Source organism: Platichthys flesus, chromosome 9, assembly GCF_949316205.1.
Source record: "Platichthys flesus chromosome 9, fPlaFle2.1, whole genome shotgun sequence".
Classification (NCBI taxonomy): domain Eukaryota; kingdom Metazoa; phylum Chordata; class Actinopteri; order Pleuronectiformes; family Pleuronectidae; genus Platichthys; species Platichthys flesus.
The window spans coordinates 23,790,433-23,805,153 of NC_084953.1; the positions used below are offsets into that span (position 1 = coordinate 23,790,433).

Sequence of the window (14,721 nt, forward strand, 5' to 3'; positions counted from 1 at the left end):
CAACAGACATGGAGACATTTGACGACCTGTACATTGCTGCATTCGATAGTAATGTCCTCAAGATGGACTTTGAGAGGACCGCTTGCACCTCAACTAATGCAAGAAAACATATACAAAGAGCCTATTATCAAGAGCAACTTTGGGTCCAAGCACAATTTACAGACCTCACCTTAATCTTAAATGTAAGAAAGGGCAGTTTATTAGTCCCTGAGATTGTCATCTCAAAACCTGAAGGTTTGCCAGATCCCTGCTCATGTGGCAAGTGTGCACACAAGAATGTATGTCCCTGTCGGGTAGCTGGTATCCGTTGTTGCAAGTACTGCAAATGCAAGGGGGGCAATAGTTAAAAAAAATCCTATCACTGAAGTATTACCTTGCAGCACAGGGAATTAACCTGGAGTTTTTTGTATTTTTGACTTTAAGTTAACGTTCCAATGATAATAGCAAGGTTGGATATAAAATGTCTGTATATCACTTAAATGCTTGTTTTCTTTCTTTTAAAAAAGTCCAGTGTTTGTATACAATTGTATTTATAATCCCCCCCCCCCCCACACCCCACACACACACACAGCATCCACGCTGGACATCTACAGAGACAATTAGAAATATCAAACCAAAATTCTAACACTGTAAACATTGTGATCACCTAAGAAAACTGTAGCTTCAAGAGTTTATATTTAATATTTAATGAAATATTGCCTAATTTGCATATTTTATTTTATTTTTGAGACAAAGTGTATTACAAAATGTATTTCTCTTAATATAAAGATAAATCTGTTAGAAATTGATGAGGATATCTATAAAGGGAAAAAAAAAGTCCCATTAACCTGTAGTGTGATAATAGTGTCACCTATAGTGGTCATTTTCAAGACTTTTGTTCCGGATAGAGAATTTGGCACACATCCAACGTTGTTCAATGGGGTCATTTTAGTCTATAACAGTTTAGATATTCTCCGCTAAAAGATGTGCATACAAATCTTCCCCAGAACCTAGACTACAAGTGTTATTCCTCTAAATTTGAGGTTAAATTTAAAGTGAACACAATAAACTATCACTATTGAGAGAGAAGTTTTGAACAAAATAATTTGAATACTACTCCTGCCAGAAAATGTATTTCCGAGATACAGCTTCAGATTATTTGAAAAGGACTCATGTGCAGAGATGAGACGCGTCCTCTGCTCTGGTCAGTGAGGAGGTCATGCAGAGATCCCAACTGAGTGTAAGTCTTTGGTTCGGTGCTCCTGTGATGAAAAAGAGATTCAGAATTCATCGTAAGTGTTAGTGCACGCTAAATAATAGCTAGAATAAATTGTAATGACTTAAATTTGTGCTGACTCTAATAGTCGGACTCACACTGAAACGCATATCATGTAATGTCACCACATCGTTACTCCCTCGATGTCTCCTCACCCTCCACGCCTTGCGAAGAAGTACTGTGGAAACCACAAAAATGGCTGCTGACACACACATTGCTACAACCACTATCACCATGTGGTTACTAGCTGTTGACTGTGGGGTGTCTTGGTCAACAGCCTTCATCGCACTGGCTTCAGCATAGTCTGCAGAGCGAGGCAGTGGCTGAGGTTGCAGCAGGTCAGATATATCTGAGGACAAATACACAACAACCAAGATGTTTCAGAGAGGAAACAGATATAAACTGTGTCTAAATTTAGGGGCTGCATCCTTCAGAGGTTGTGTTTAAAAAAAACTATTGCATAACAGTGGCACTACGAGGCTGTCCCATTTCGAGGGTTCCTCAAGTTCCTTAAGAAGCAAGGGCTCAAACGTGTTGATCCTTCCTTGTCCAAATTGACCCAGAATTGATGAGTTGCAAGAATTTGAGTGTCACGCTTCAACCAATCAGATCAACCGTTTTTTTAAGAGGTAATGGTGCCGGCAAGTGATGAATAGTCCAGCACTTGATTGTCATGCTTCAACCAAACAGCTGACGATTCATACAAGAAAATAATCAAGGTGCATTAAAACTCTCTTTGTGTGTCCAACTTTAGCTCTGTTGCTGGGCACCAGCAATAAAGGCGGGACAAAGTAGTGGCGCAGATCACCAAAATCCTCTGTAGACCGATTCATTTGTTTCAGCCTATGCAGCCCACAAAGGAGGATGTCTTCATGGACGGTGTAGACCACGCTGTCTGAAGGATGCTGCTAAAGAGTATAAGTGTATGTGATGTCCTGGTCCTGTCTGAATGACTTCCATACCATCCAGACTTAACAAGAAGATGGCATCATCTCCTTTGATGAACTGTCTGCTCCTCAGCCTGCTGTGTGTGATGAAGGTTGAGGACCCCGTTCCTGGGCCTCTATAGTAAAAGCTGCCATCAGACTGCGTCACTTTAGACCCCACTTCCCTTGGGTCATCCCAGTAGTACTCATAACCTGAGAGAAAATGTTGAACAGTCATTCTCTGTTTGACTAACCCAGCTCAGCAGATGTATATCTTCAACATCTCTTACCATCACTGGACACCTTATCAGGGTCAGTTGTGACCATTCGGTACATGTTCATTTGCTCTCTGATGTCAGAATGCTGATCCATCAGGGCCATGGTCACCTGCTGCCAGGGGCACGGCCACTTGAGGTTGTGGTCGTTGGGGCCTGAGGTCAGATGGAAGTAGAGGCCCATGTACCCCTGAGGGTAGCTTGTTCCACCTAGATCAAGGCGAACCTGTGGATCAGAGAGCAGCATAAAGTGAGGTCTGTGGACTCAAACAATTCACCCATCCCTCTATCGGCCTAGTGGTGTGTAGATAATGAGCGAGTTTTAATTTTTCTGGGAACTATCCTTTTAAGGACATTATGTCATTTAGGAACTTGTAATCGAAAATTATACCACTGTACCATGCACTATACTGTATATTATCTTAAATAACTATTACCATTACAAACTCTAAAAAATAGACTTCAGGTTTCTTTAACAGGCTTGACGAAGTGTTTTACAGCATGGACATTTGTATATCTGAGATGGAATGGGTGATCATTTCAAGCTGATGTTTCTTTAAGTGGCTGCACCGGTTGAATATGGAAAGAGTCTACTGCTCGCTTCACTAGAATTTACTTTGTCATCTGTCACTGCATTAATAATTAACTCTTTATCTGTGTTCAAATCAGAAGAGCAATGGAAAGTTCTCTACTGGTCTCTGCAAGTCAATCATTTAATTTATTTTGATTGTTTATTAACAGATGTTTTTGATGATGAGCTAGATAAATTAATTCATAATATCAATATTCTATTCGATAAATTACAGCAGGCCAGACAAAAGATGAACAAACTATTCCAAATAGGGATATTTACAGTTGTGACAAATGTATTTAGAGCAGACTAAGATGAAATGTAGTTCTTACTAATGAATTAACAATTGTTATGTACATTTATTTCAATCCAATTTAAGCTTTTTACTTATTTATTAGTTTTCGTATTTGTGTTCTATTTATTTTTTTCTGTTGTTTCTCCTGTAAGGATCTCTTTTGTAAAAACAAAATAAAAATCGTGGAGAAACAGAAGAGCACACGTACCTGGAAGGAGTAACCTGCTGGAGAGAGAAAGCGAGGGCTGTTCAGTTGTTCTCCTGCTGGTGTGGTGGCCATCAGGCTGGTGATGTTGCGGATGCGCCAGATGTGCTGAGGGCACTTTTTGGACGACAGGTTGATGTCATCAAGAGAGAAACCACCACTCGATGGACTCTTTCCCCTCACGGCCTGAAAGACCACACGGGCCTTCTGTGTCATGTTCAGATCGACGTTATGCAGCTCCCAGGAACCCATGACACCTCCTGTAACAGAGATAATGTATATTAATCAATATTTATTCCAATGCATTATAGGTTGAATAACGGAAGGAGAGGAGATGTGACCCGGCCCGGAGGAAGCCCGGGGCCCCCGTCTGGAGCTAGGCCCAGACGGAGGGCTCGATGGCGATCGCCTGGTGGCCGGGTTTGCCACGGAGCTCGGTCGGGCATAGCCCAAACAAACTACATGGCACCCCCCCTCTCTTCATCCCATGGGCCCACCACCTGTGGGAAGACCCATTGGGGTCGGGTGCGCAGCCACATGGGTGGCAGCGAAGGTCAGGGGTCTCGACGGACCAGACCCGGGCGGCAGAAGCTGGCTCTGGGGACGTGGAACGTCACCTCGCTGTGGGGAAAGGAACCGTAGCTTCTGGTGGGGCTTACCTCCACGCACAGTCTCAGCTCTGGTACCGTACTCCTGGATAAGGGTTGGACTCTATTCTTCTCCGGAGTTGCCGAGGGCGTGAGGCGCCGGGCGGGTGTGGGGATACTCATAAATCCCTGGTTGAGCGCCGCGGTGTTGGAGTTTACCCCGGTAGACGAGAGGGTCGCCTCCCTGCGCTTAAGGGTTGTAGGGGCGAAAACTCTGACTGTTGTTTGTGCGTATGCACCAAACAGCAGCTCAGAGTACTCGGCCTTCTTGGAGACCCTGAATGTAGTCCTGTATGGGGCTCCAGTAGGGGACTCCGTAGTTCTGCTGGGTGACTTCAACGCCCACGTGGGCAACGATGGAGACACCTGGAGAGGCGTGGTGGGGAGGAACGGCCTCCCTGATCTAAACCCGAGCGGTCGTTTGTTATTGGACTTCTGTGCTAGTCATGGATTATCCATAACAAACACCATGTTCGAACATAAGGGTGCTCATAAGTGTACCTGGTACCAGAGTACCCTAGGCCGAAGATCAATTATCGATTTTGTGATTGTGTCATCTGATCTGAGGCCGCATGTTTTGGACACTCGGGTAAAGAGAGGGGCGGAACTGTCAACTGACCACCATCTGGTTGTGAGTTGGATCAGGGAATGGGGGAAATTTCCGGATAGACCTGGTAAGCCCAAACGAGTAGTGCGGGTGAACTGGGAACGTCTGGAGGAGGCCCCCGTCCTAGGTATCTTCAACTCACACCTCCGGCGGAGTTTTTCTGGCATTCCTGTGGAGGTTGGGGGCATTGAGCCAGAGTGGGCGGTGTTCAAAGCCTCCATTGCTGAAGCTACGGTGGCTAGCTGTGGCCTCAGGGTCTTAGGCTCCTCAAGGGGCGGTAACCCTCGGACACCGTGGTGGACACCGGTGGTCAGGGAAGCCGTCCGATTGAATATGGAGGCCTTCCGGGATATGATATCCTGGAGGACTCCGGACTCGGTTGCAGGGTACCGACAGGCCCGAAGGGCTGCAGCTGCTGCCGTGTCGGATGCTAAGCAGCGGGTGTGGGAGAAGTTCTGAGAGGCCATGGAGAAGGACTTTCGGTCGGCACCAAAGTGTTTCTGGAAGACTATCCGGCACCTCAGGAGGAGGAAACGGGGAACCATCCAAGCTGTGTACAGTAAGGATGGGACTCTGTTGACCTCAACTGAGGAAGTCGTCGGACGTTGGAAGGAACACTTTGAGGAACTCCTGAATCCGAATAACACGCCCTCTATGTTGGAGGCAGAGCTCGAGGTTGATGGTGTTTCGTCGTCAATTTCCCTGGTGGAGGTCACTGAGGTAGTCAAACATCTCCGCAGTGGCAAAGCCCCAGGGATTGATGAGATCCAGCCAGAAATGCTAAAGGCTCTGGGTGTTGAGGGGCTGTCATGGTTGACACGCCTATTCAACATCGCGTGGGAGTCGGGTACAGTGCCAAAGGAGTGGCAAACCGGTGTGGTGGTTCCCCTGTTCAAAAAGGGGGACCAGAGAGTGTGTACCAATTACCGGGGTATCACACTTCTCAGCCTCCCTGGTAAAGTCTACTCCAAGGTGCTGGAAAGGAGGGTTCGGCCGGTCGTCGAACCTCAGATTAAAGAGGAACAATGCGGTTTTCGCCCCGGACGTGGAACTACGGACCAGCTCTTCACTCTCGCAAGGATCCTGGAGGGGGCCTGGGAGTATGCCCATCTGGTCCACTTGTGTTTTGTGGATCTGGAGAAGGCGTATGACCGGGTCCCCCGGGAGAAACTGTGGGAGGTGCTGCGGGAGTATGGGGTAAGGGGGTCTCTCCTCAGGGCCATCCAATCTCTGTACTCCCAAAGCGAGAGCTGTGTTTGGGTCCTCGGCAGCCAGTCAGTTTCGTTCTCAGTGGGTGCTGGTCTCCGCCAGGGCTGCGCCTTGTCACCAATCCTGTTTGTGATATACATGGACAGGATATCGAGGCGTAGTCGTGGTGGGGAGGGGTTGCAGTTCGGTGGTCTGAGGATCTCGTCACTGCTTTTTGCGGATGATGTGGTCCTCATTGGATCATCGGCTTGTGACCTTCAGCACTCACTGGATCGGCTGGCGGCCGAGTGTGAAGCGGCTGGGATGAGGATCAGCACCGCTAAATCTGAGGCCATGAGCAGGAAACTGATGGATTGCTTACTCCGGGTAGGAAATGAGTCCTTAGCCCAAGTGAAGGAGTTCAAGTACCTTGGGGTCTTGTTCGCGAGTGAGGGTACTATGGAGCGTGAGATTGGCCGGAGAATCGGAGCAGCGGGGGCGGTATTGCGTTCGCTTTACCGCACCGTTGTAACGAAAAGAGAGCTGAGCCGCAAGGCAAAGCTCTCGATCTACCAGTCGATCTTCGTTCCTATCCTCACCTATGGTCATGAGGGCTGGGTGATGACTGAAAGGACGAGATCGCGGGTACAAGCGGCCGAGATGAGTTTTCTCAGAAGGGTGGCTGGCGTCTCCCTTAGGGATAGGGTGAGAAGCTCAGTCATCCGTGAGGAACTCGGATTAGAGCCGCTGCTCCTTTACTTAGAAAGGAGTCAGCTGAGGTGGTTCGGGCATCTGGTAAGGATGCCCACTGGGCGCCTCCCTTGGGAGGTTTTTCAGGCACGTCCAGTGGGGAGGAGACCTCGGGGAAGACCCAGGACTAGGTGGAGAGATTATATCTCAACACTGGCCTGGGAACGCCTCGGGATCCCCCCGTCAGAGCTGGTCAATGTGGCCCCGGGAAAGGGAAGTCTGGGGCCCCCTGCTTGAGCTGCTCCCCCCGCGACCCGACCCCGGATAAGCGGATGACGATGAAGTGATGATGAAGTGAAGTGCATTATAGGTGAAATTGTTATATAATCTGCACTCTAATACAACACTCTACAACTCGCAATTCCCCATGACTTAAAACCGCAGCTTCAAAATGGCGTTGGTTCATGATGGCTTATTGATTTGGAAAAGGTAGGAGCCAGGTTTCCCTCTTTCATTCACTCCTCACTCTGAATGCCTGTCTTACTCTGTGTCAAGTTGGTGAGAGAGTTGGATCTTCTCTGAAAACTTTGGAACTAACTGATGGTCACCGCTTCAATTGTCAGAACCAGGTCCGACTAGTTCAAGAGTAATGTTGAGCTGCAGATGAGTAAAAAAGCCAGGAAACCTTTCAAATAAAAATAATTACAAACAGAGTTTCTTTGCTGCAGCTCTTCTGGTTTAGGAAGCCAGGAATCATGGGTAATATCCACTAATCAATTGTGTTTCTGGAGCCCAACAGAATAAATATGTAGAGGGCGGTGTTCCTAAGTAAAAATGACAAACTGTGGGATTAAAGGTGTAAATTGGTATGTGAATATTGTATCTTTTACATAAAATCTTCCCCTGCTATCATGTTCCTTCTAATTGGGGCAAATGTCATACATTACCTGAAATGCTCTTGAAGAGGTTCAGTTTACCGTCGGGTGTGGCCTTGTCATACTCTCGCACCCAGATGTTGAGGACATCATCAGCCGCCCCCGTGTTATGGAGGAAGAACTGCAGACACTGAGCTCCAGGTTTGGGGTAAAGCCAGCGACTCTCCAGAGAGGCCTGGTGCCCAGGTTCAGGAGAAGCTGTGCTGAAGTGCATGAAGTTGCCTTTCCCTGGCAGAGCAGCCGAGAAGCAGGTCATACTAAGCATCCACAGTTTCTCACATTTAATTAAACTAGTTATGAATGTATACTGTATATATAATGCTCAATTGCAACTGTGTGTAGGTCTGAAGTAGGAGTTAGTGTAATGGTAAATTCCGACATGCAGATTCAACAATGAGCTGTTTATCCAGCAGGTAGATACTGCACAAAGTCCTTAACCACAAAGATGCATACTAAGTGTAATCTAAACAGCTACACATCTCACTCTGATCCAAGAAATGTAGTGGAGTAAAAAAGTGACAATTTAAACCTTGAGTAAATATACTTTGTTACTCGCATCCATTTTTAATGTATGATAATCACCTTCCCATTGCCCCATGGCGGTGAAGTTGTGCTGAGGCCCTCCACTCACAGATCTGCGTTGTTCCCACTTTGGGTTCCCAGGTTCCTGGATCATCCCACAGATGTTCTCCTGTTCAAAGTCACAGCTGTCCACAAAAGTGGAGGACTCCGCTGTGGACAGGGAAGAGCTGATCAGACACTGATCCCAGGACTCGAATAACCCAAACTTTTCATTTGTTTTACAGTAACTCTGTTTCCATTCATCTAAAAATCCTGGAATTCAGATAAAGTGAATAAGTTTTTGAAACTTTCAAAACACAATTATTCAGCCTTTTTAAAATGTATGAAAAGTGTGAGAGACTGGCAAGAGGAGGGTAAGATCACTACTGAATATCAGACCTATAAATGGCCAATGGCTCAATAATCACCTGATGGAAACTTCTCATGTAATCAATCAGGTCACCTCTGATCCACCACTCTGCCAAAGAGACAGTACGTGGTGCAACTGCTCCCATGCCAAACTTTCCACCTGAGTGCGGCTGTCATTTACTGATCTCTCTAATAAACATTAACCCATGTGACTATCACGTATATTATTAGGAATAATCTTAAATTACTATTAAAGTGATTCAATTAAATATTTTGGGGCATACCACATATGCTTATATGTTGTATTCTGACTTTGTTTGGAATCTAGTCCCATTTGAAATTCTATTGTTTTTTTACAACCTCAAGGGAAGGTTATATTTTCACTCATGTCTGTTTGAGTGATGTTTTATTTGTCAGCAGAATTACCAAAACCTACTTAACTGATTTCCACCAAACAGGGATAGGGCCTGGGAAGAACCTTCCAGGAGTGGTTTCAATTTTTTGGACTATGTTTTTATGACTAATGAATCAGACCGCTTGTTTTTTTCTATATTTCTACTAAAGGAACTTAACAATCATGTGTAGCATCATTCTGCCTTAGCAGATGTGGATGCTATTCCTTGTGTGTCTTCATTGTTTGCGATATGTTTTATTGGCAAAGTCACACTATAGTGTTGTGTAATACTTTGGAAATCTCCTTATGCCATGCTATGGCTACAAATTCCATATAACATATAATTGTATATAGCAGTGAATCTGAACAATACATGATGTATGATTAGTGTTCACTGCTGTCTGCCATATTTGATGCTACTACTATTATTATCTTTCATACATCCATACACTTATTTACTTCCTATATTAGCATATATATATGGAATAAACTATAGGTTCAAATGAACTGATATATCCAGCGGAAGGTGTTGCCTGAAGGCCAATGTATGCTTCTCCGTTTTGACAGACACGGACAGATAGGACCGCCTTCTCCAACGTGGAACGCCCTCTCGGGGCCTCTCCGCGGCTCCTCGGAGAGCTTTTCGTGCAGCTCTCATTTTTCTAACTACACGTCGAAATGGCGGACAGCCCACGGATAGCCCTTGGCTGTGATTGGTCCGCTATTGCGAGCATTTCGGGACAACATCATTTCCGGACCTCTAACTTCCTGTTTCATTCCCTAAATCACAATAAACCTAAATCACAACTACGACTCTATGATTAAAGTGACAAGTGTGTTAAGCCAGCAGTGTTGGCCGGCTGACTGTGGCTGGTTAGAGCACTTACAGCACGTGTGTACGGTCACATACGGTTATAACAAACTTTGATAACGGGGATAGCGGGCTAGCCACCATGCTAACTGTGGTGGGAACAGCGCAAAAACCCGCTGACTTTAATCCCACAGCTCTCATGACACTGTTTCTCAACACCGTCAGGTTAGAAGCAAACACTTGGTAGTAGTTAGTATCGGGAGTCCCTGCTGACTGTGTGTGGAAGCTGGGGGGAAGACAGCTGCCTCTGTGTAGCTTCAAGCTGTTGCAGCTGTTGAATTAGCAATGCAGTTTGGAAACAAGACCGGGGTACCGTTGCGCTAAGACACGATAACATAAGCATTTTGACCCGCTGGGTGTCACTTTATTTCTGCAAAACTGTCGCGTCATCCACATCCTTTTTCTGTTGTCATCGTTCACTGTGTGTGTGAGGAGCCGGGGGGGACGTAAATAAACCAGCGTGGACTTCTTCTATATACCTCATGAGGTAGGCTTCTCTAAGCTCGACTTCCGTTGCGCCAACTACTGTTCTGGCGGTGAATTGTTTTCGGAACAAAAAGGCTCGTAGAACTATAAATCAAAAAGTGTCCGTCCGCTCCGTCCGTCCGTCCTTCCGCAACGGACTCGGAGAAGCATACAGAGGCCTTGAGGCTGTCGTACCTCTAAATCGATCGACCTCTAAACACCTGTCTTTTTCATTAGTTAACTTACTGCAATTGTAGAGACGGTTGAGTTTGGTTCGGTCACTAGCACTTAACCCCATCCTCTGACCAATCACATCCATGAAAGAGGGGCTGTTGGTGATGATGGTGGGCTCCGAGCCGATGCTGAAGGAAGTCTTACTGTAGTGCATCACTGAACTGTAGTCATAGGGGACGCCCAGAGCACTGGACACTTGGTCATCATATGTCTTGAAGTTGTCCTCTTTTCCTGAGGAAGGCATAAAAAGAAGCTTGGTTTTGTGATTTTTTACAGATATGGATAGAGTAACAGGGGGTATGGATGTATTAAGATGGTAGATGAACATGAGGAGAAAAATTCAGCACAGCTTCTGTACAGTTTAAATAGTCTTGCATTAAATCTATTATAATATTTAATGCTTTTACTTTATTTACATTTCTATGACAGTGCTCATGTTATCAACGTTACCCGGTTTAATTTGATCCACCATGATTTTGACGTATTCATCGCGGTCAGCTCTGGCGTGCTCGTGCTGAAATCCAAGAGCATGCAGGAACTCATGCACAACCTTTCCAATCCTATCACATCTTTTACCAATGGACAATCGCTGCTCTCCCTCCTGCTGGTTGCCCACAAAGGAGGAGCATCTACAGAGAGGGGAAGCAAGATGCAAGTTTTTCAAAGTGGCCTTCAGGTGTTTTGCTCCTTAGATATTGAAAGAGCGTTTCAATTCATTAATTTATTTATATAGCGCCACACATTACCTCAAGGCATCGTAAGGTTAAGATGATTGTGTACCTGCATGACCCAAGAGATAAGCCACTAAATTTTTGGAGTGGATTTGGGAGATCCAATGTTAGCCTTGGCAGATGTATGTGCTCTCTCTTAAGTCAAGTTTCATGTTGCGTGTAATATTAGCATCGGTTAATATGACATGAATACATCAGCTAATGCATAGGGTGCAGCATTTTGTGCATTGGATGTGTGTTATGACTGTTGACAAAGAAACATACTACCAGCATGTCATGCAATGTAATGTTATGTAATAATGTACAAGTCTGAAGGTGAAAACTCAACTCACCCGCTGCCTTTGTACACAGAGATGTAGTTCTTTTCTCCGTTCCACGGTGTGAAGTCAATACAGGTCTTCAGTCTGTACTGGTCAAAGGCCTTTAGGATCACCCCCTTTGCATTCATTTCTATATGTTCCAAATTAAAATTAAATAATATGTTACTTCAGTGCATAACCATGGCACGTACTATGAATTTCCACACAGTGTTTTACCCAGACTGTCCTCAAGGTAGTAAGGAATGGTTGTAGGCCAGCGATACGAATCTTCGATCATGATGTTTCTGCCGCGTGGCTTACAGGAATGAAGAAAACCAAGAAAGATATACCAAGATAGTGAATAAGAAACCGATGAAGGAGAATTGCTTTGAATTGTGGTTCAACAGAATCATTTAAAAAAACTAAATAATGAAAATGGCCTGGACAAAAATGATGGTTCCCTTAACTTAATATTTTGTTGCACAACCTTTTGAGGCAATCACTGCAATCAAGCGATTTCTGTAACTCTCAATGAGACTTCTGCACCTGTCAACAGGTATTTTGGCATACTCCTCGTGATCAAACTGCTCCAGCTGTCTGAGGTTCGAAGGGTCTCTTCTCCAGACTGCATGTTTCAGCTCCTTCCACAGATGTTCAATAGGATTTAGATCAGGGTTCCTAGCAGGCCACTTTAGAATAGTCCAATGTTTTGCTCTGAGCCATTCCTGGGTGTTTCTAGCTGTGTGTTTTGGGTCATTATCCTGTTGGAGGACTCATGACCGGCGACTGACAGTGTTCTTGTCTTTGTATGCTTCATTAAAAAAAACAGTGCTTTTCATTGAAAAATAAGGACATTTCTAAGTGACCCCAAACTTTTGAACGGTAGTGTATATATATCATGCTCAATTGCAACTGTGTGTAGGTCTGAAGTAGGAGTTAGTGTAATGGTAACTTAAGGCATGCAGATTCAACAATGAGCTGTTTATCCACCAGGTAGATACTGCCCAAAGTCTGTGAACATTGTGCTGATGTGACTTGCCAAAAAGCTCCAGTTTTGTTTCATCTGTCCAAAGGACATTCTCCCAGAAGCTTTGTGGCTTGTCAATATGCATTTTGGCGCATTCCAGTCCCTTCTTATTATGATTTGCTTTCAACAGTGCTGTTCTCCTCTGTCGTCTTCCATGAAGTCCACTTTGGCTCAAACAGCGACGGCTGGTGCGATCTGACACTGACGGACCTTGACCTTGGAGTTCACCTCTAATCTCTTTGGATGTTGTTCTGGGCTCTTTGGTTACCATTCTTATTATCCGTCTCTTCATTTTGTCATAAATTTTCCTCATGCAGCCACTTCCAGGGAGGTTGGCTACATTCCCTTGGACTTTAAACTTCTGAATAATATGTCCAACTGTAGTCACATGAACATTAAGCTGCTTGGAGATGGTCTCATAGCCTTTACCTTTAACATGCTTGTCTATTTGTTTCTTTCTAATCTCCTGAGACAACTCTGTCCTTAGCTTTATCTGGTTTATGTTCAGTGTGGTACACACCATGATACCAAACAGCACAGTGACTACTTTTCACCCTTTAAATAGGCAGACTGACTGATAACAAATTTGAAGACACCTGCGATGCTAATTAGAGGACACACCTTAGTTTAACATGTCACTATGGTCAAATTATTTTCAATCTTTTCTAGGAGTACCATCATTTTTGTCCAGGCCATTTTCATTAGTTTGTTTTTTAATGATTCTGTTGAACCACAATTCAAAAACAATGTCAGATTTTCATTAGTTAATTTACAGTAAGATTGTATTTATTATTAATTTTGTCAGCTTCAAGTTACTTCAGTGACCATTCTGGTTTTTTTCTGTCTTTAACGGAAGGGTACCAAAAATGTTGTCCATGTGTGTATATATATATAATATTTAGCTATGTTATCCGCATAACCATTAAATTGCATAAATGTATTATTTGAATTGCTGATTAGTTGTTTCACCTCCCATCTGATCATTAATAGGACAATGAATCACCAGCAGAGAATGAATCAGTCAATCCAATTTGATTTGTATAGCCAATATTCACCTTATAAAACAAAAGATATGCATAGAATCTTTTTCTGTGCTCAAAATATTCCTTAATGCACCCAGAGCGCCCCACTCAACCTGGCTTGAAGATCCAGATTACTAAAAAGTAGTCGCAACAGAGTCTTTGTCATGATAAATCACTGACCATTTCAATATCTCCCTCCAGCAGGTCCAGCTCGGCCGCTGCAAAGAAATAATGTGTTTGCATGAGAAAAGCCTCAGAAACATTTGATGACATAATACAACAGAACCAAACAAAAAACAATTCGAGTCCTCAAACCTTGATTGATGTCGAAGATGTCCCAGTCACGACCTTCATCAACATCAGTTACTGCAGTAACAGAATCAATCATAATGAGATCACAATATGATGAGCTTAAACATACAAAAAAAAGATTCGGAGATAGACATTACTTTAGTATTGCTGAACTAGTTCCAAATATGCAGCGGTATGGACATACACTATGTATACATATATAATCATTTATATATATAAACTTAAGAAGAAATACACTAAACACACACATATATATAATTTATCCATTTTACCTTCAATTTACAATTGTTTTTCATTCTAATACAGCCCCAAGAAATAGTAATATCTCTGCTTTAGCAACATTCAGACTGAAATACTTGTACATGGAGTAAAATGTCAATGTTTTGTCTCCCTCTTTTGATCAGTACTGAACGAGAAACCCCTCATATTATCTGACTCACCTGTTTCCCCTGTTAGTGCAGCTGCCGTCTGTAAAATAAATTATATAAAGCAACTAACATTTATTGAAAAAAACTATGCCATCATTTAATTGTGAAACATTAACTGTCATCCTGCCTTGCAAAGTGCTCCATACTCACCAAACCCAGGCCAAAAAGCAGAGTTAGGAACCGGAGTGACATGACTCCTGCTGCTGACACACTGTGTTGTTTCGATCCTTGATGAGTCTGGGGTAGAGTTGCTGCTTTGTTTTTGTACAGATAAAAGTGCAGCATGCAATAGTCACTTTTATGACTCTGGTTGGAGAAGATTATGTGACTGTGTAATTCATTATATACAACAAGCATACAGTACAAATTAACTGACCTGGCTTGGAAAGGATGTCTATTCCCAGCAGATTCTGA

At 44.0% G+C, this 14,721-nt stretch overlaps 1 protein-coding gene across 1 annotated transcript; it reads right to left on the reverse strand.

The window, feature by feature from the left end:
- Nucleotides 1-699: 699 nt before the first annotated feature.
- On the reverse strand, nucleotides 700-14,651 carry LOC133960437 (meprin A subunit beta-like). Its single transcript, XM_062395035.1, has 15 exons — nucleotides 14,458-14,651; nucleotides 14,320-14,347; nucleotides 13,883-13,933; nucleotides 13,748-13,785; nucleotides 11,756-11,834; nucleotides 11,552-11,669; nucleotides 10,939-11,117; nucleotides 10,501-10,719; nucleotides 8,177-8,326; nucleotides 7,607-7,822; nucleotides 3,531-3,787; nucleotides 2,472-2,682; nucleotides 2,218-2,394; nucleotides 1,354-1,604; nucleotides 700-1,241 (listed from the first exon to the last, which is right to left on the reverse strand). The coding sequence occupies exons 1-15, from the start codon at nucleotides 14,590-14,592 to the stop codon at nucleotides 1,197-1,199; spliced, it is 2,154 nt and encodes a 717-aa protein (XP_062251019.1). The 5' UTR covers nucleotides 14,593-14,651; the 3' UTR covers nucleotides 700-1,196.
- Nucleotides 14,652-14,721: the final 70 nt, after the last annotated feature.